Below are 22,530 nucleotides of genomic sequence, written 5' to 3'. Positions count from 1 at the left end.
TGGAGTCAGTGACTGGAAGGAATTCCAGGTATGCTGCTCTACATCAATAAATTTTATTTTCTCCTCGGAAAGGAGAAAAGTGACATACTGTGATTTACTTTTGGGCATCTCAGATATAACTTAAAATCTGACTCCAAAATCCAAGGCTAGCAATTCTGTACTCTCAGGACAGGCAGGTAGGTATGAAAAATCTGGTACATAAATATGGGCTATGATTCATGAAGCTCCCTTCTTTTTATTTTCCTAGTTAAGCAAAAGCTAAACATGTGCTTTGGTTATATTTGCAGAATATCTGTAGGTTTGAACTGTGGATGAAAGGCAAAATTGGAATTTAGCGTCTTTGCAAGGTATCCAGTACTCTGCTGTGTTTAGGATTCAGCTGGATCTGTGAGCCAACAAAGCCTGGGCTGCAAAAGCAAGGTATAGCTGGACAGAAGAGTTGGCCAGAAGGACGTTGGCTCTCTGCCTCTGACTCTAAATTCCAGCAGGAGCTAGGATGATGTTCTGGTCATATCGAAGGTGCCAACTTGCTCTGTAGACAAAATATAGTTGATCAGCTGATATGGATTTCTCTTGCTAAATTTCTGGAAATAATGAAATAAATAAAATAAAATAAAATATAAAATAAAATAAAATATAAAATAAAATAAAATAAATAAAATAAAAAGGCCACTTCATACTATATCAGACATCTTGCTTGCATAAAGGTCCAACACCTATACATCAGCAAAGCCACTCCATGCTATGGTTCTGACAAGAACTTTGTTGGAACCAGAGCTGCACCTGCAAGAAGGGAGTGGATCAGCTACAATCTGCCTCAATGAAGAGCAGTAAATCCCAGTGTGTTCCTTCAGGCATTCAAAATGCAGCACTTTTTGACACAAATTTTAATTGTGTAAAAAAAAGTAATAGTTTGGTATAGGCAGGGTAGCACAGTATTAGGGGAGAAGAAAAGTTGCTTTACTTTTGCAAGAAAATAGCTCAGTGGAAAAATACCAAAAATCTTGATCTGACTAGATATGCATGAATATTATGTGGAAATCCTAAAAGTTATATGTGCATGTAATCGCTAAGTTAGTAGCTTGCAAGGGGCCAATTTTCCTACCAATGGGAGGACAACATGCATTAGGAGCACATCTTGGAAAAGGGGACTCATGATGCTGAGTTACACACCTAAATTCCATCTACATTAAATTAGGGAATATTGGGCCCTTAGACTCAAAACAGACAAGTTTCTGAGTGCTGAAAAGCTTAAGATAGCTAATAGAAAAGTATCTCTAACACAGAGGTAGATAACTTCAGGACATCAACTCCATGCATATTCAGTGAAGACAGGTAGGCCTATCTGGGAAGTGTTTTAGATCTGGAGCCTATCACTGACATTCTGAATGGCTCTTTGAAGCCATCCTTCTCCATTGCCTCTAGAGACAGCATAAGAATTCTAGTCTAATTTTAATTGTCAGAAATTAGATTATATGGCTGTCTCTGTTTCTTGAATGCAATTATTTTCTCTCTTATAGCTGCTGTTAGGCATCTGATGAAACTAATATTCAGCATCTGAGTCTACTTCCTGTGTGTTTTTTTTCAGTCCCTTGATTGACAAGAACTCTCCCCTAAATAGCAGATTAGATGGAAGCGCTCTCTGGTTTGCTTCCCTGTTGCATGATAATAAAGCTTAAGCAGGAGGGGTGAAAATACTATGGCCTGTCTTCCTGCTCACTAGGATTTAGTGCACATGGTAGGAGGAAACCAGGCTCTTCAGAAGATCTCAGCTGTAGGAATACCTTTTTCCCGAATCCTAAATAGACTTAGGCAGGTACAGTTGCCTTAGGAAGGGTTATGCTTTATAGTCTTGCTCAAAGAAATAAATCTTAGTAAAAGAAGCACCTTGAGCATATTTCATTTTTGCTATCATGAATGATGTCAGATGTCAAATCACTATCATTTTTTTATCAGACTTTACAGGAAGAACTCATTTCTGTGTGTTTTCCCAATTTTTTTTACTTTGCTGGGGGGTTTTGAGATGAACATTGACACAAAGGTTAAAATAACTTCAAAAGGCCTTCAATTTAGTATTAGTTCTATGCAGCTACTTCCGTCTTTCAGAGTATTACCATTCTGCATCGTCTGCCTAACCAAAGAACAAGATTTGCCATGCTCTTTGATCTTTTAAAAATATATTGAAATCTGAAATCAAGTGTTTTGCCTGAGTCATGACTTTGCTGGTAACAGTGAGCTGAATAACATGTAGAGTCCCCCCAATATCCCCTAAAAAAAAGAAATGACATATCTTCAGAATTGATCCAGCTATGTCTGGCAAATGATTAAAAGCTCTGAAGTCTGATGTGGATAAAAGAAGGAGGATCAACAATGAAGAAAGGAAAAAAAAAAAAAACAATGGAGAATAAATGGAAAAAGGAATTCCAGCTAAAACAATACCATTTGATTAAGAGACTGTACAAAGTGCCAAATGTCATGCTAAGAAAAGAGTGTAATCTCTATTTAAAGTTATTCAGAAGTAAGAGCTAAAATATTTTGCTGATAGCCATAGTGCAGAGTTCTTTGCATACATTGCCAATAATGCAAAATGGGGTTTTTTTTCTACAAAAATCACATATATCCTTTCATTTATTTCTTTTACATTAACCATCTAGGATAGAGGTTTTTTACATAGTAATACTAGGGACAATTAAGTCTGTTTAACACAGAGACAGATGCCAGATGTATGCATATAACAGTTACAGAGGAAGCATATGCATAGTATCAACTCTACAAATAGTTAGGCTCCCTAGGCACTCAACAGTTTTGAAGCTAAGGGAGGGAATGTTTTTATGTTATAACATTTTCCCTTGGTGGTAGCAAATTAGCTGCCTTGTATCCATCTTCAGCTGGAACTGCAGAGAGTCACTTGAGAGCTTACAAATAACTTTAGAGCTCTGCTAAACTGTTTCTTAGATACCTGAGAAGTGGGATACATACTATATGTGTGCTGTAACAGGTGGACTTAAAAAAAAAAAAAGTTTGATTTTTTTTTTTAAAGACAGTTTTTTCTTACCTTAATTCCTTACAGAATTTGTTCACACACAATTTTTGTCTCCTTGGGAATTAAAGCAATCCTTTTTCTTAAAGAAAAACAAAGCAAAGCTACGTTTTTATTAGGAAACCCAGAGGCTGTTTTTGAAAAACCATGCAGTAGATACTGGGGCTCAGTTTTCTCTGTTTCCCATTATCTGTGACACTAAGAATTCAAGCCAGTAATAACTATACAGGTCTCTTGCCTTTTCTTTCCAATAGAACAAAAAGGCTGAGAGGAGGAGTACCCATTAAAATCAAGTCATGGTGGAAAAAGTACATGAAACTCTGAATCAAGTAAATATTATAGTGATAAGTTCCAGTAAATGAAAATGTCTCTTTAAATACCCTGAAAAAGCTGATCATGACCCATGCCTAGAATAGGTTTTACTGCATTGTATAGCATGTCTGCCCCATCTCTAGGGGTGTAGTATCATCACCTCTACAGAGTAAAGATTTTCTTAAAGGAAGTTAATAGATTGACACTGACTGACATATTTTGAATCCTTCAGCAACTTTAAAGGTAGCAGCTGCATCTTTTACTTGCTTTGCCTCACTGTCGGATTTTCTTTGTAGGGTGTACAGGTAAGTAAGCTGAGGGCACAGCTAAGAGAAATTACCCTGATTGCATCTTACTTGCCAGTGATGTTTGTAACTAGCCTTTAAGACTATCTCCAGGACAAAAATACACTTTTTATAAGAACATGGCTCAGATGAAGGGTTGCTAGAGACCAGGAAAATAGCTTCTAACAGTTAGCAGCCTTAAAAAGTGAAGATATTAGTGAAAACAATGAACACATAATGACAACATCTTTGGAAATAGTTCCCAAATTACCAATTTTTCTTAAAGGTATGTTTTGTCACATCACAGTACTCCAACATCAATAAAAAAGTTGAAGCTACAACAAACACAAAGAGGACAAGTAAAAAGGTGACTCTCAGTTGAGCAGCTCAGCTGCTGCAAATAGAAGTAACTAGCAGGAGACATTTTCTGTACTAGTGTTGTTAATATCTATAACCTCCTCTATCCTTCAAATATAAGCAAGTGATCTGGAACTTAAGGTTCTTGATAAAGGATCTGGGAAAAGGAAGATGTGAAAATCCTGAAGTTATCTTCAGTAAGTGTCTTTCAGAAATTAATTTACAGTGGAGAAACTGAAAATATGGTATCTGTTTACACGTACAATTCTTTTTGCCATACTAGTTATATTTACAGAGTCAGATTTGAAAAAGGCATCCTTAATTATTCTTTCTGATTGATCTAATTGAAGCACTATCCAGGCAGAAAGCTAAGTAGGATAGCATTATGAAACTCAAATTCCTAAGAGAATGTGGGTGCTTCATAAATTGGCATAAAGGTAATCCCATTCTGCAAATCTCTTTTGAAGGTTGTAATAAAACAGAACACCAGCAACCTGCTAAACAATAGTCTAGGGCACCATCTAATCAAACAATAATGAATATGTTACTTAGCATAGCATAGGGGAGACTCTGTGTGAAACTCTTAAATAATTTCTTTTTTTCTAAGAAGATATTTCTATATCTCTATGTCCAAGTGAGAGTTCCTTAAGATACCTGGACAACTTGAGGGTTTTTCTGAGAGCAGCATCATGAAAAGTGTTCTTCTTCCTGTTCTGTCAGATGCATTGTACCTCCCATGAAGTCCAAAGTATATACCCATATACGACAACCTTTTGAAACAGAGAATGACACCCAGTGGGCTTTTCCTTCTATCAGTATAAAACAGACATGGTCTCATTATGTCTGGTAAAGGAGATTTTGAATGTAAATCCAAGCATGCTGGGAGGAATGTGGAGGAAACTACTCTCTTTCACCAAAGTGGCCAGATTTTGAATGGTTCAGCATCCATATAGCCTGTAGTGATTTTTTGTAAGGCTTTGTAAAGGAAAACTGAGAGCATTTGAAAAACTTTACTGCATTGCTTCTGTTTTGGACAAAATTATGCTCCTACACAGAACCTGACAAACTTCCATTCAAGAGAGTCTACCTGTAGTCAGGATGTAAAGAGAGCCATCAAAAGAACATCATAGAAACAGATTTCTTCAGAAGCCTGTCATGTCTCTCTCTCCTCAGTGGCACCCTCATCAATCAATGTCTGTAAACACGTTGCCATATCCAAATTTCAGACAAGCTTACAAAGCAAAAAGCTTGGTGCCTTCTAATTAAGGATTTGTATACTGAGATAATTGGCAGCCGGCGAGGAAGGCTCAGTGGTGTAATATATAGCTAATTGTTGGTGGCTTGATAGTGTGACAGATTGGGATAGCTTCTTTAAATTATGGAGGTTTTATATTGGTATTTTTGGGAAATGTCAACAGCATGATTGTATTTTCATTAACGTTGTCTTTCCTTCCCATTCATTGCTTTTGTTAGTCATAATCACTTGTTACCTCTTGTCTCTAACTGTACAATCTATTAATATTTGTATAGGATGCCTCACAATGGACCTGGTTAATGACTAGATTCCTAAACATTGCCACAGTACAATATACAGTGTTAGTATTTACTAAATATTACAAATTAGACATGGAAATTATTGATATTATAATTATGACTAGCTCGCAGTAAAGTTAGTAAAAAACAATGTGAATATCATGCAAATTCTGCAAATGATTACATAAATTCACTTAGGTTTCAGATTTAAGTCATTGCATTTTTAGGTGCCAGTACTGAAGCAATCCCACTGTAAAATCTGTGGAACTGCCTTGATCAAGAATAGGAAAATGTGTTATATTAAAATGTTCTTTCTAACAAATCCACAAGCCTGTTCTCTTCTGTTAATTACTGCCGTTTTGTTTCTCTTCTTTTGCAGGAAACAGCTCTACTACAAAGATTTACTTTTTAAAACTATGAATTTGTCAGATTACTAAAGTTTCCCTGTAGCATCTCAGCTAAATGCAGGGCTGGCATGTTCCCTCCCTGCAGCCCTGGGCTAGGAAGAGTTTTTTATGGTGGGATGGGGAAGAGGCTAAAATATCTTTTCATGACTGTCATATGGACTTTTTACTGCAAATTAGAGTAGGTGCCAGTCTGACTTACAGGCATACGTTGGAAACCAAAACCAAGTGTCCATTCTCAGCCTCTCCTCTTTCTCCTCTGACAGGAAGAAATGAGACACCTTTTTTACTAGTCAGACATTTTCAGTTCACTGCCAACTGTAAATTTCCATGTTTGTACCTTTGAGAAGCACAGTGAAAAATTTCAAGGGCCATGAGCTGTGCCTGGGCCACAGACAGAAATTGCTTTTCTGCTGTGGAAGTTTTGACATTGTTGTGAATTTTGGAAGCAGAGCCTATCCCTGTCTGTGACTCACAGGTCTGATTTGCCTCCAGAACAGCAAGGCAGAGGCCAAAGACCCATTGTTGGGATCTGTGGACCAGCCCGCTGTGAGGATGGAAAATTTTCAGGTAACAGAAATGTTTTCTTGCTCTTACTCTGTGTTTAATTAAAAATATGAGATTGCCATTAAATTGTAAGCATGAATTTAAAGCATACTTCCATAAGAAAAATGTTAAATGTTCTGTAGTGTTCCATGTAATCCTGAAATATTCCTCCAATATTTATGATTTGGGACAAATGTGAACTAGAATTAAATCCATAGACCCACCATCTTTTTATTGATTTTGAAGTGTTTTATGCCATGTCAATATAAAAAATATATTCTCTTTATCCTGTGTCCAGAAAACATTCAAACAAACAAAAAAACACAAACAAAAACCCAACAACCAACAATGAGGAAACTGTGTAAGGATTATAGATCTTAGAAGCATGTAGTTATAATATCAGGAAAAGACCACGAGATCCAAGAGATTTTAAAAAGTGGCAGTCCTTTCTCATTTTGCTGCCAGCCATTTTGCTAATCTAAGCTACATAGTTGCTTTGCCTAAGTGAAAGGAGCCTTTAAACAGGCAAGCTAATATAAATACTCAGACTGGAGACAGCTCTGTTTAATAACAGCAAGCATGTGTATAGAAGTATTTGTTTACCTCTGCTCATTTATGTCAAAATCAATTGTAATTAAACAGGAATCCAACCACAGAAGTAGTACTTTAGCTGATCATTCTCATCAGAAGTGTCATATAGGCCCAGTGTTTAGGACATGTCAAAGCAGCCTGTGATTTTTCTCTTTTAATAAATATCTACTTATATTCTTTTCAGTTCTTTAGTAAAGGCAACTGCCTGTCTCAAATAAAAAAATAAGACAGCATTTCATATCAATTCTGGGAGGTTTTCTGGTCATATTACAGGAATTACTGAAGTTCTGAAAGGCAGAGTTGTTTATATTCTCTATTAGACATTAGATGCCATTTATTTTCCGTCTGTTTACACATATGTACAGAAAATACAGATTTTTCATATTTTATTTTATTAGTCTAAAGAAAGTACTGGTGGTTTTTTTTTTACATAGTGTGTTTGTGGTTAGACCAGAGAAATGTAAGCTACAAAGGATTTTACACCTTGTTTCATTGAGTGAATTCTAAATGGAAATATTTTCAATAATGAACACAAATTCATAACATCAAGGGTGAAATGAACCAATTTCCAAGGGAAGTCAGTGTGAACTCCATGCATGCATTCAAAGGCAGATCTTTTTCTTTGTAATGTGAAACAAGGGTCAGAAAACATGTGCATTACTGTTCACTCTGTAATGCAATGAAGAATAGAGCATTTCAAGAGTGAAGGTAGATCGTATCAGCAGTATGAAACTGCATTCTTCAAAAGAAGAAGACATACATTTTTGGAATGGGTCCTCCAGTCTATTTTTCATTTCGAGCTGTTGGTTGATAGCCATTCCAGTCAACTGAGTCAGCCAGTGAGACATCCCTGAAAATTAATTATTATTTTTTAGCTTCCATATTTACAGAAAAGAAGAAAAAAAAAGTTCAATTAGAAGGAGGTGTTTATGCGATAGTAAAAACTAGGTGTCATCTGTTGAAACAGAAAAAAAAAGTAAATAAGTAAAATATCTGAAAGATAGGCTAGCATTTCCTAGGACAATAAAAAATAACAAAAGCTACTGACATTTTAAAATATTCAGTGTTATTCATGGACTTATCTAGCCATATTCTTAGTTAGCCTTCATTGATGAACATATGGTAATACAAAGCTACATTTTTTTATATTTTGTAAATAAAAAGTTCTTAGAAAAGAATGCACTTGAATGACCATTTACCAGGTCAAATCTTATAAATTAAAATGATCTGAACTCTGTCTGCCTTGTTTAACGTCAAATACAATTCGATAACATCATTTACGGGTTTTGTATGATTGTCTAGGTGTAGGGGCATGTCCAGGCTTGTGTACAGAGGAAATCAGATTTTAAATATATATGTATATACATATATTTACATACATATATATACATATATATAAAAGCATATATGTATATGTGCATATACATATATTTAAAGTCCGATTTCTCCTATACACAAGCCTGGACATTTACTATTAAATTATGTGTAGTACTTTGATACAGAGTATAGTGTTCTTCATCTTATAAACATAGTACATGAAATATTTCTTGAAAATGTTTGTATGCTGATGTTTTATGTACATGGATTGTTTACTTTTCATTTGCTTTTCTGCTTTGTGTATATATGTGTAATTTAAATAATTAGGGTCCAATTAAACTAGAAAAAATAATGTATTTATTAACTCAGTTTGGCTACATTGAGTCACTGTTTTAAAAAAAAATTCTTGAGTTTATTCTTTGTTATCATTATGCAAATTTCATATAATTAGTGAGTCAAACTAAGATATCTCAGTTTTAGCCACTGAAAGGAGACAGCTATCTAAAGCATTAATCAATTACCTTTATAGTGCAATATATTTAGGGTGAAACCAGTACCCATATTTAATTTTGTTCACAATATTTGTGAGAAAAGCATAGGAAATTAAAGATATCATAATAAAAGTATCTTTTGCTTTAAGGTTGCCACAGAAAGTAGGTGTTAAATATAGCTCCTCTAGTGATATAGGATATCTTATGTTGCACCAAAATACATACCTTGCATTGCATTTTATGTGTTGCCAACATAACTTTCATCCTACACCATCTTAAAACTCTATCCAGTATACATTTCCTATCTAGGTGACTGTTATTTCCAGATACCTTGTTTCCTTCTCTTTCTATGGCTGATAATTTAGCAGTTCTATTTCAGTGTATGTTCTCCCCTAAGTGCATAAAGCACTTCTGACTGTTTACCCTTAAAGCTCCAGAGGGTTAGGAAAACCTCTAGGCTGCTTCTGTTTATTGTACACACTTGCACTGTTAGGGGTTTATTTTCAACAGGAGGGAGACAAGTATAGAAATAAAGATCGATGGTGCTTATCACTCTACCAGCACATCTTGCTGTACAGCACAGCGTATGACCTATTTTACATACATATATTTATATATTTACCTTTAAATTGATTCTGTTTTCTCATATATACTAATTTGGCCCTTGGTGGTGATAGTTCACTTCATTTTTATAGTTTCTGCTGCTAGTACAAAAGTGCCTGTTCGATTTTCTTCACTGTCTGCTAGCTGTACAGTCAAAATTACAGACTAATGGTGAGACAAGCAGCTTATAATGTATGATAATCAATACTCAAAATCCGTTTCCTATGATGTGACATAAAAGAGTGAAGTGAAACGACACAGATTTTCAGGACTAGAGCACCAAAGCTCATGCAATGCAGGTGGTTTTCACTTCAAGGTCATTCAGTAGTTGTTTCTTCTTCTTTTTTGGCTTCATATTTAATTCAGTCACTGCTAGGATGCCCAGGGAGCAGAAATGGAAAGTTAGTCAATACTATGAGTATGAATGCAAGTATAAAAACTGCTTTAGCAAATGCAGGAAATGAGAAGGGGAAGGAAGACATGGTATGCAATATATATAATATATATTTGCTGTATGATATATCTCTCTCTTACTTAGAGATAGCCAGCAAACTTTGTATTTTTATTGACAGTAATGAATAATGTAAACAGTGTGTGAAAGTTATCCTCATATCCAGTATATGTGTAGGAACATGCATAAAAGCTAAGAATTTAAAATCGTAGAACATAACTTGGTTATAACAAAATTAACCTAATCAATCTTGAAAATCTCAAAGCATAGTTTTTGACACAGTACTGAATACCTAGTGTAGTTAACTTATTTCCAGTGGCTAACTCTGATCTTTACCTTTCATCTAAAGTTTGTTTATTTCAATTTCATTTAGGGGAATAATTTTATTATTTTTTTTAAACAAATAAAGTTCAGTCAAGTTTTAGAATAAGAGACAATGTCGAAATAGAATGTCCCAGTTGTATATGTCATATGCATATATATATGTTGCCAATGTAGGTAGCAGAGAATTGTATATAAATATATGAACATTTATTTAATGTATTTTAAGATAATGTGACAAAGAACTACTACCTGAAAGTCAGGAAGAGTTTCCCTTCTACAGATGGCCTTTTTGTGGTTTAATGAAATAGGCTATAATCTATTGAAATCTTCCCAGTTGTGTTCACTGATGGCCTCCCAGTACACTATGAGCTCTCGACACTTTAAATATGGTTAGGAGGTTTTACAGGAAGTGCTATTTTTTTTTTTTTCTGTGAGAAAAAAAAAAGAGCAAAGAGGAGTCCTGCTTTGATGCAATAATTGAAAAGAGAGAGAGCAGCAGAGCTGGTCCATTGATTGTGCAGTTCTGAGCATTTTATGGTAGCTAACATGCAGCATGTTTTAATTTTCATCTTTTGCTAAAAAGGGACCAAAATTATTTGCAAAAATTCATACAAAGGATAGTTAAGTTTACAAAATAAAACAGTTGTTAGTTGGAAACCTGATTAATTGCTTAGGGAAACTTTTAAAAGTGCCAGAAAACTTTTACTCAGCATTGTCATGAATTCCACGTAAGAGAAAAATAATTTTAGATCCGGTTAGAGAAAACCTTAAACAAAACACCTATTATTTCTCCTTACTATATAGGTCCATTTTAAAGCTAGAGGCTGAGCTTGCCATGAATCTAGTCTGTAGGATTAAGAGGAAGAGAAAAAGAACAAAATTAATTAATAGCAAGCATTTGCAAAATCTGAAGTTCTAGAACTAACATTGAAAGGGCTGGGCTTGGGGCATTTTTTTGTTTGTTTATTTCTGTTGGATTTCTGTAATAAAACGTAATCAAACCTGGCTAGTATTAACCATTGCCCATTCTATGCTAAAGCTTGGAACCTTCCTCTCCAATGCTCTTGCCCCATGTGACTTTTAACATATATTTATTTAGGTTTTTTTTGTGGAGTTTTGTGTTTTCCTTGTTTTTTTTGAGAGAGACACAGTAGCAGTTTCACTTGGTTGTTTTAAGCAGCATCTGCTTGATGCTGTAGAAACTCTGGAAAAGTAGATTCAGAGAACTTTAGTGGAGGTGAACTAATGAGTGGAATGAGGTGTATAGCAATGTCCTTTATTTGTACGGCTCCCTTTTCATTAAGCAGTTGTCACCACATATGTTGTCTCTATGGTTATGCATGCCAATGCCATTTCATTCAAGTGAAGTAAAATCAAACATCACAAACTTAAATCTCTTCCTTAAGCTCTTCTCAGTTCTATCACTGTGTTACAGTCCCAGGGTTGGGATTGTCTTTTACTGTTGCTATTCATTATTATAATGTTAATTTTGATTGTACACTAAAGCCAGTGTGCAGCTTACTTTTCCTTGGAGGTCATAGAATCACAGAATGGTTTGGGTTGGAAGGGACCTTGAAAGATCATCTAGTCCCACCCCCCCGCCGTGGGCAGGAATATCTTTCACTAGATCAGGTTACTCAAAGCCCCATCCAACCTGACTTTGAAATCTTCCAGTGATGGGGCATCCACAACTTCTTTGGGAAACCTGTTTCAGTGTCTCACCACCCTCATATTAAAGAGTTTCTTCCTCATGTACAATCTAAATCTACCCTCTTCGAGTTTATGTGGTCCAGGATACTATTGGCTTTCTGGGATGCAAGTGAACATTGCCGGATCATGTCCAATTTTTCATCCACCAGTATCCCTAAGTCCTTCTCTACAGGACTGCTCTCAGTCCCTTCATCCCCCAGTCTGTATTGATACTGGTGATTTACTCGACCCATGTTCAGGACCTTGTACTTGGCCTTGTTGAACTTCATGAGGTTCACATGGGCCCACTCCTCCAGCCTGTCCCGTCCCCTCTGGATGGCATCCCTTTCCTCTAGCCAATCAACTGCACCACTCAGCTTGGTGTGATCTGCAAACTTGCTGAGGGTGCACTCAATCCCACTGTCTATGTCATTGATGCAGATATTGAATAGTGTTGGTCCCAGTATGGACTCCTAAGGGACACTACTCATTACTGGTTTCCACTTGGACACTGAGTCATTGTCTGCAACTCTTTACATGCGGCCATCCAGTCAATTCCTTATCCATCTAATAGTCCATCCATCAAACCCATATGTCTCCAATTTAGCTGCAGGAATATTGGGGAGGACATATCAAAGGCCTTACAAAAGGCTACATAGATGACATCCATAGCTCTTCCCTTGTCCACTGATGAAGTCATTCCATCATAGAAGGCCACCAGATCAGTCAGACAAAATTTGCCCTTGGTGAAGCCACATTGGCTGTCTCTAATCACCTCCCTGTCTTCCATATATTTTGATATATCTTCCAGGAAGATCTGTTCCATGATCTTACCAGGCACAGAGGTGAGTCTGACTCACCTCTATGAATTTTAAATTTAAAGCCTTTCTGTTACATTCTTTTCCTCAAAAATCACTGTGTTCTCCTCTCCATGTACCTCACTCTCTCTTGCTTTCGATATTTTTTTAGGGCTTACACCAGTCTTAGATTTTAAACTCTTCAAGGAAGGGAGCACGTGTACAGAATGACACTTTTTCACAGAACCGTATCATTAACACTTATCAGTTCTGAGTAAATTATCTCACACGGATTTAACTGATCTTTGTGACATAACACAATTTTATTTAAATTTAAGTCACATTTATTCATGTCTTTTTAGAAATGTGAACAGTCAAAGCTGTTTACATTATTGGATTCTCATAGGTCATGTTTGGTGTTTCTTTTGCGTCAGGTTTCTGCAGTGTAACTGTCCATGAATCTGGTGGTGATATTATAAGATTACTAGGAATTTATTTTCTAATTTGGAAAGATTATGATCACTTAAATTTTGCCTATCTTTGGGTCAACAATTTTGTTCTGCTCTTCTGAAGACCTGTTGTGAATATCTCTGTGTCTGTGTTTCATCTTTACATTTAATGGTATACTCATAGTTTTTTGTCTAACTGGAATTCCAGGCATTTTGTAAATACTAAATTCCTCAAATAAAATGAATATTTGAACCCATCTGCCCATTTTGTGGAAGAAAATGCTTAATAGCTAAAGACCAGCACAGAGATGATAAAATGGTTTATTCTATCAGTATTGACTAGAGAGTACTGAGAAGAAAAAGAAAGCAACTTGATTCAGAGATGTGGTTTTCTAAAAAACAGATTTAGGGGGTATTTCTGGAATTTTCCTTATCCCTGACATTGGGTTGGAGTCATGTGCACAATTATAAAATGGTAAATTGTGGCCCAAACATATTCTATTAGTGTAAAATGACAGACAAGCTAAGGTTTTTAAAGCAGAAAGTTTTCTTTATGTCTTTGAATTGTAGAACAGGAAGTATCAAAATGTATGTTCTAAAAATGTAGCGAATAAAAAAATCCTATTTAACTATATTCTTTGAAAGAAATAAGAATATAGAAATCCTATCTGAAAACATTATCAGTTCAAATAATGTGTCACGGTTTGTCATTCTTCCAAATTGTATGTATTGAGCAAATCCATTTTCGCTTACTTGCACCAAAACAAAAAAGGGGAAAACTGATTACATGATCCATACTTATGTCTAATAAAATTCCAATATGCACTTTTTGACAAGCTTATATTTAATGCATACTGATGGAAAATTCTAGTTCTCTGTTCTCAGCAGGAAAAGTAGGCTTTTTACGAAAACCTTTTTATTTTGTGACTGTCACATAACACAACAATTATAAACGAAATGGAGGTGACAAAAATGAAAAGCCAGCTTGCTGATTTTTATGAAGTGTTTATATTTCCAGAAAGGCAGTCATTGCTCAGTTATTTGATTTGAAAAAATAATCCTGATAATGCCTTTTGAGTTCCTTAAGTACTGTTCACTCTTTTCTGGGATGAGTTTTACAGAACAAAGCCTAACAGATTTCTACAACAGATTAGTTTACAGATGAAGCTCAGTTCCACTGAGAATGGTTCTCTAATGACCCCTTTATACTTCCATTGGGCTGTGTGAATGCTTTAATACACAAAGAACAGAGTTAAATAAATCTATTTTCTCAACTAACAGGTTTATGCAATCGTTCTGAAATATTTTAATTATAGCTTCTTCTTTTTCTCCGTAATTAAGAAACCAGATATCAAGTAAGCCAATCAACATGTTGATCATAGCCTACCCATTAGTTTAAAGAAATCCACTTATAATTAGATTTTTTTCTTTTTCTCCTTTGTTTTACAGAGCAAGAAGAATGTGTTAACTGCACAGATGAATGCAGAGTGCTTGGTCATTCTGACAGGTGTTGGATGCCACAGTTCCCTGCAGCCACTCAGTCTGAGAATGCAGATTATCGCACAAATCTCTTTGTACCCACAGTTGAAGCTAATGTTGAGACTGAGACATACGAAACTGTGAATCCCACTGGGAAAAAGACTTTTTGTACATTTGGGAAAGACAAGAGAGAGCACACTATTCTCATTGCCAATGTTAAACCTTACTTAAAAGCCAAACGTGCCCTGAGTCCTCTGCTTCAGGAGGTTCCCTCAGCATCGAGCAGCCCAACCAAGACATGCATTGAGCCTTGCACCTCAACAAAAGGACCACTGGATGGTTGTGAAGTGAAATCAGGAGCCTTGGCTGAACCAAGCAGCCAGTACTTGTCAACTGACAGTCAGTATCTATCGCCTAGTAAACAGTCAAAAGACACTCCCTTCATTGCATCAGATCAGATGGCTAGGGCCTTTGCAGATGTGCATTCCCGAGTGAGCCGAGACTCGAGTGAGATGGACTCTGTTCTGGAGCAGTTAGATCGTTCAGCCCGGGATCTAGGCAGGGAGTCGGTGGATGCCGAGGAAGTTGTGAGAGAAATAGACAAGCTCTTGCAGGACTGTCGGGGAAGCGACCCTGTGGCCGTCAGGAAGTGAGGGGGAAAATAAGGACAGGCTGGCAGTTCCATTCCTCTTCTGCTGATTAAAAGTAAATAAATAAGTAAATCCCCTGGTTGTAACAGATTTACAGGAATGAAGGAAGACCAATGCTGCTTTAAGGCTTTTAGTGAACATCTGAAGTGCCCACAAGTATGTTCTTTTCACTGCTCTTTCTTTTTGACAGATAACACTGGTTTCATTTTGACCAAACTTTCATTAGGACAGAGTCAAGTACACTAAGAACAAAACAAAAGAAGGAAAGATGGTGGCATTTTGACAATCTGATAGGAAGGTGTGAGAAAGGTGGAATGGAAATACATCTGGTACTTTAAGACTGTCCTCAAAAGCTGATGATGACTTTACTGTTTACGTATAAACCCCAAGAAAAACAGGGTTGAATAATTCTGATCTGTGGTGGATTTCCAGCAGTCACCACAGGCTTCTACTGAAAGTCCTAAAAAGAGTTCTTGTAGTAGTCCAAGCGACACCAAACATTAACATTCATTTGTGGTAAACATGTATGTACAAAGTTATCTGCCACAAATATATACAAAAAAAAAAAAGAACAAGAAAACAAAAAAAAAACATTCCAGATCATTATTCAACAAAACATATCCTGATCATTAGTAAAACACTTCATATCATATTAAGGTTAAATGTAAAATGATATAAACCATCTTGTCCTGCACACACATAAGCTAATTCACTTGATAAAAAAGAAAAAAAAGATTTTAATATCTATTTAGCGTTTTAGTGTCCAACAAAACTATAAATAGGTAGTGATAAGTTTTAAAAACACTGAAGTAAAATAAAGTTTGAAAAAAAATAGTTACCTTTAAGGGTAATACACAAAATAAATTAACATTATTAACACTTTTTTATTCATTTGTGGACACTAAAATAGCTCAGGAAAGTGAAAATGTCTTAGACATCCACAAAAATCACATGATCATTTAAATGTGCAAATGTTAGAAGATTCAGTGTGTTTACATCAAATGACATATTTTTATTGATTTATTGCAGATTCAGTGCATATGAGCCAAATTGTTGAGTGTATAAGAGCTATATTGTGTATTTTATTAAATTAATATATAGTTGTGTTGCAAAAATATTTGGGCTTATATTGTAAATGGCAAGTGTTGCCTCGGTAGCTGTCGAACTCTATGAGTTTTGTTTTTTCCTGCTTCCTTTTCCCCATGGATCATGGGAAGCAGCGCCTCAGAGCAAAGTCTCTTGTTTAATGTATGGTCTACGAAGTACTGCAGTACATAATCTGTTCAAAATGTGTTTGAGTGAGCTGATGGAGCTAACTGAACGGCCTACAAATACATCCATCAGTCATGGTTATGTGCAAGTCCTTGTAGAAGCTTCTATTGCAAACCCATGTTTAATAACAAAAACTACACTCGAACCAACATCTGGAACCTCCTTGGTTTTTTTTCCAAACACATGCAGCCAGCCTGTTTAATGTAGGATATTTGATTGACTTCTTAATAGATGCCACCATTTTCAAAGTTTTGCTATTAAGTTCATAGAGCTGAAAAACACTTCAGTGCCAATGTGGCACAGGCAGTATTTTATCTGATTCTTTAGAATGTGCAATTGCTTACTGCAGTTCTAGACATATACTCCTTATTTTGGGGTGTGTTTTTAGTTTAGTTTTCATTTGTTCTGAAAAATATTTGCAGAATAACTTGGGATATAGTTTCTACTTTTTATTATTTTTTCTAAAGGTGTTTTTATTGCATTTAAAAAATTCAAAATTGCCTTCAGATTAAAGTTAAAAACCAACCCACATTCAAAATGAACTTGCACAGAACAAGAATAAGCAGAAGAATAAAATGTTTAGCTCAGGATTTGTCCCTTATATATTTCAGATACTCTGTTGGAAATACCACTATAGTGCATTGTTTAAAAATGGTGTATTGGGTTTACCAAATGTGACCTGTACTATACTAACATATATAAAAGAGGTTGGCAATCTCAAATCCCACAAAACTATCAGTTCAGAAAAGAAAGTTGACCCAACAGCCTGTTTTGATGTTGGGATTGCTGTTAAATGGTGATTTTAGTTAGCCAGTTCTACAACGAATTGTCTTTGGGAGACAACCATTCTGACAATTTGCTTTCAGCTCCTCCTCTTAAAAAAGTCTACAATTACATGTAAAAAAAGGATCTTGTACATGTTTTATCAAGCTACTCTCCATGTTTTGGACAATTTATGTATCTAAAATGTGGTGTTGTCTGTGTTATATAATTTTTTTTTTTTTTTTTTTTTTGGCCAGGAGACCCAAGATTGGTTTTGCTTGATAGCTTGATAGCTTGAAATTCCATAGTGGAGAGGATTTCTTATTGTTTGATCAGTCTCTTATACGTATTTCCGTGGTGCCCATCACTTCAGTATCTGTGCACCAAGTCTTTAGCTCTGCCAGTGAGATCCATTATTCAGCAAAATCTAAGCCAGTACGTAAATGCAGTCAAGTGGGAGATTTGTGTATTTTATAAATGATTTTAACACTGAGTAACCAATTGTACAATTCATTGTATGTTTCTGAAGACATAAACCCACAACATTCTGAGAAAGGGCTGTGCCAATGTAAGAGGAATTTACCTTAAGGCTCTCTGTCACTAGTGATTTACTAGCTTTAGCTGTTTAACACATTATCTGTATTTAGCAGTAATTATTTATTTACCACTCTGAGGTAATTCAGAATTCATGACTCACAGCTTTATAGAAGAGTTTAGGAAATCTTGCTTTTATTTAATTTGGCTGACAACTGCCTTGTGTTGTAGATCTCTGGCATACTGCTTCCAGTAAGGATATCCCAGGTTAAAAAATCTGTTTCACAATTTAGAATGGATACATAATGAACCAATAAACCAGCAGAGCTTATACAAAGTGAGTTTTGCTGGTTCAGTCAAAATTAACATGATTGTGTGTGAAGGAAGTACTACACACAGAAGAATTTTAAGAGTACTTTTTCTCCATGGTTTCTCTACTATCACCACTGGAGAAAGAGGCAGCAATGAAAGATAAAGTTTATGAGTTATTTCTCTCATTCCTTACATACATGTTTTATAAGACTGAAGGAAAATACCTGCCACATGATTATAAAGAGAATGGCGGAGTTAAGGGAGACTAGTTAAGTAACTCATAAAATTGTACTGTACACTGTGAATAGCAAATAAGGCATTCTAGATCTTTTTTTATTAATGGAAACCAGCAATTGGGAGTTCCTTAAGCAATTGGCCAATCAAATCAGGACTCAAAATCAGACCTTTTTTTTCTGTTTTTTTTCTTGGCATATTTGTCAGGAAAAAGATTCTCCTGAACTGTGATTTGCCACTTGAGAATATAGGTTTCCCAGTCCAAGTTTCCCCTAGAAGTCAAACATTGCTCATAGGGGAGCAAGATACATCATTCAAAGTTTCAAGCTGCTTGCTGTCCAATGGAAGGGAAATTGCTGAGGTCAAGAACCAGTCTGAAGCCTAGCATAACATACGCCTACTCATTATTGTTTAATTACTTTCTTTTGACATCAGGCAGTGATTATTATTGCATTAATTCAAATGGGAGTTTTAGCTATCAAGATTTGTTGATTTGAAGTGTAATTGAATGAAACCTGATTAAGGTTTTGACTTCTCTGGCCCAGTTGTGATACAGGTTGGCATTCACGTTTATCAGGCCCTGTCTCCCCATACGGCTCAAAGTTGCACCAATGACTGGTGAATGACACAAAAACCAAACAAAAGCAGCATACATTGTATGGATTATCTCAACCGCTATTGTTTAATGGCTGTGTTTAATGTGACCTATCTGGAAAATGAGGACTACGAATAAAAAGCAATTACTAATAGTGGTGTTGCCTACTTTTGCATTCATTAACACAGAAGAAATGTGTTAAACACTGCATACCACAGGGAGCCTGATGGTAATTACTTTGGAAAAGCAACTTGTGGCAATGCGGCTGTTACAGATAGTTATCAGTTTGCCAAAAAAATGACAGTTCCTGCTTCATTTGTTAGAAATGTGTAACCGTTTTCTCTCAACAGGAAGGTGGTGAAGAGTTTTCATCAAGCTGGGTAGGTTTATCTTTTAAGCAGCTGATGTGCTGAATCCCTACAGGCTGTTATTTGCTCATAGAAACATGGAGCTGAATAAAGGATAGTTTGGTTTAGTACACTGGTGTGAGTTCACCAAAAGCATTATAAATGAGGGTATAAGTTCTCAAAGAACTGCTTAAGTATACAAGGGGAGAAAAAAATCCGAAGAATGTAAAGAGTTGTTTGGTTTTTGTTTGTTTTTTTTTTTTTTAAATGTGTCTTTCTTAAGAGCCTAAGTAATAGAGGTAAATAATTTATTCATGTTGCTGTAAACAACGTGACAAAATGATGGGAAAAATATGACTAAGTTCTATGTCTGGTTGTTTGAGTTTGTTATTATAATTTAACACTTTCATTAACCTCTTTTTTTTGTTTGTTTTTGTTCTTTTTGAGCATCATGATCAGTCCCTCAGAGTATGTGGCCCTTTCTGTCTGCTCCTGTGTGACTGTAGCAATGACTACCAAATAGCGTAAAGCCTCCACACTGGATTTTTTGGGTTTTCTTGGGGGGTTTGTTTGGGGTTCTTTTGTTTGTTTGGGTTTTTTTACCAATAATTAAGTAAATAGGCATTGCTTTTGACAGCTAAATAGAATTTTAGTTTGTTCAGAATACTACAGGTATTATGAAGATACGTGCTAGTCCTGCAGGCAGAATTACCTTTTACCCATTGCATGTTTTCTGCAAGTCTCTTGCCAGAAACAAAACCAGCCTGCATCTAATTATCTGGCTATCCTAAGCACAGAAAACCCCCATTGTTTTTTTCCCTTTTTCCTGCTACATATATTTGTCTTTCTACAGGCTAAATTCCAAAATCTAGTGAGCCACTGTCTGTGCTGAGTCCTGCCAGAATGTACCTTATGCTGCTGAAGGCCTCATTGGACGTGGGATGTTGCTGTCTTGCTGTCTTCAACTGTGTGTAATTCAGAGCTTGGTTGGATCCACAGTATATGTAGAACAAGTTATAAACCATCCTGGCTTTTCTTTACCCAGAATACAGAGTCATTGATTTCTCATTTAGAAAGTGGCCAGTCTGTCAAACAGAGATTCTTAGATCTCCTTTAAGCCAACCATGTATAACTGCTTCAGGGTGTTCACTCATGGGATAAATACCCTATCCTTATCCTTTATTGAGTCTAAGACATGAAAGCAGCTGAAAGCTTATTTCTTCAGTTAGTAGCGTTTCCCTAAAAATGAAAGCTCTCCAGTAGAAAGAAGGGACGGCTCTCTGCTGTATGTATAGCTTGATTTGTGAAAGGTCACCTTAGTATCAGTAGTGCATGCAGAAATGGAACAAGAAATTAATGAGCCATCTAATAATTTTCTGAGATGTATATTCCATAATGCATATGTTATGATTCAGGGAAGAGAGTACAGTATCTTGGTTTATTTATTGCTGATGGTTCCCGATAATGCCTGCCTCACAAAAACATTTAGTTCAAGTTTTGGGGAAACATTTTTCCCTGATTGGGAGACCAATTTCTTTTTAATAATTTTTTTTTTTTTTTCTTAAATACATGCTGGTGAAATTGTGGGCCCTTTGTTAGTTTTAAAAATGAAAATAGTGTTCTGATGTGGTTCCTTCATTTTGGTTCTTTGGGCTAGAGATAATACCTTTTATTTGGGCAAGACTCCAAAATGTCCACAAACATTCTGTGATTTATCTTGGTAAGAAGCAAGAGTATAGACATGGCTTGAAACATAGATTATTGGACAACAAGTTTACATTTTGACCCACTGAGAAATGGAATAATTAAAATTCTATTTCTGAAAATCTATTGTATTTAGTGCTTCGAACACTAACTCTATGGAAATCTTATTAAAGTGCACCTGGTGAACTGCTGCCAGAGAACTAGGGGATCAGTCCATCAGTTATCCTCAACTTTTTCCAAGCCAAAACCAACACTGAAGTTGCATCTGGAAATCAGTTGATTGCTAGTGCAGTACAGAAAACATATTTGTAATATGTTTGCAAGAAGAAATACTCCTTAACAAATTTGCAATTACATTTTGCAATAGCTGCAAATTTTCCATCATTTTAGGGGCAATCACATACGGAACTCTTTTCAGTGGTTTGATTTGAAAGTGATAAAAAATGGATTACTGTGCTGACATCAACATTAAAATAGAAACACCATATCTGTCTGACCATCAGAAAATGACATTTATCTATTTCTGTTATTACTGTCTTTAGGAAATGTTCCATGTATCTTATTTTTTTAACCCTTTTACAACAAGCATCTTTTATGATGCTATATGCTATAATGATTTCTGCAAGTGCCCCTTTTATTAGTCACCACTCCGTCCTTTTCATATGTCCATTTAAAATACTTTACATTGCAAATTTATCTCATGTAGAGAATATAGAGCAGATTCCTCATCTGTCTTCAAAGATGTTTCACACTTCATACCACACAATTAAAAAAATATTAATCATAATATTTGTAGGTAAGACCTCCATTTATTTCTTAAAATTCTGTGTTTTAAAAAATGATCATATTAAAGTTGCTAAAATATACTAAAACAATATTTCTATTTTCCAATTAAACCACTTCTCTTTTTATGAACAAATTTTTCATTTACTACTGTGAGTTCAGTGGGAGACCCTGTTAAGGGGACTATCATACTTAGTAAACTAGTCAGCTCTAAATCAAAATGTTTCTTTGATAACTAAACATATAGCTATTTCATCTTTAGTGGAAATTATTTTTTAGATTTTTTTACTGAAATTATGAGAAAAAAAATCATCTGATGTATATTCTGGATAACTGACTAATGCATTTAATATCTTCTAACTATAATATGGTTCATAACAATGTATTTCATTATGAGTACATGTTTAGGGACTGTCTTAGACCAGATGAGAATTTGTATTTACTCTGAATACCTTTTGAGCTTCTATGCTTAAAGCCACATTAGCTATAGGAATGATTTTCTGTTCCCTTGTGTCTCATTCCAAATTGAGAATATGGATTTGTATAACACCAAGCGAATATAGTAAATACAGCAGAAAAGAATATATGTGAAACTATTTTAATAAGATTATGGTACCGTTGTGCTATAAGAGATTTAGAATAGAGATTAGCAACTGTTAATAAGTCTTTA

General features: G+C 35.5%; 1 protein-coding gene across 4 annotated transcripts in view; it reads left to right on the top strand.

The window, feature by feature from the left end:
- The window catches only part of PCDH17 (protocadherin 17), a 92,802-nt gene extending 73,624 nt beyond the window's left edge, over nucleotides 1–19,178 (top strand). For 3 of the 4 annotated variants that reach the window (XM_087758880.1, XM_087758878.1, XM_087758879.1), the window contains 2 exons: nucleotides 6,426–6,500; nucleotides 14,638–19,178. In XM_087758880.1, coding sequence (XP_087615006.1) covers nucleotides 6,426–6,500; nucleotides 14,638–15,320 — 758 coding nt within the window. In that variant the 3' untranslated portion in view covers nucleotides 15,321–19,178. The remainder of the gene's footprint in view (nucleotides 1–6,425; nucleotides 6,501–14,637) is intronic. The other variant, XM_087758882.1, reaches the window with a different exon arrangement.
- The last annotated feature ends 3,352 nt before the right edge of the window (nucleotides 19,179–22,530 follow it).

This window comes from Nipponia nippon, unplaced genomic scaffold, assembly GCF_047370975.1.
Source record: "Nipponia nippon isolate SJK-2023a ecotype South Korea unplaced genomic scaffold, ASM4737097v1 scaffold_2, whole genome shotgun sequence".
Lineage (NCBI taxonomy): Eukaryota > Metazoa > Chordata > Aves > Pelecaniformes > Threskiornithidae > Nipponia > Nipponia nippon.
The sequence above is the reverse complement of the archived record's forward strand: the minus strand, read 5'-3'. Positions and strand labels throughout refer to the sequence as shown.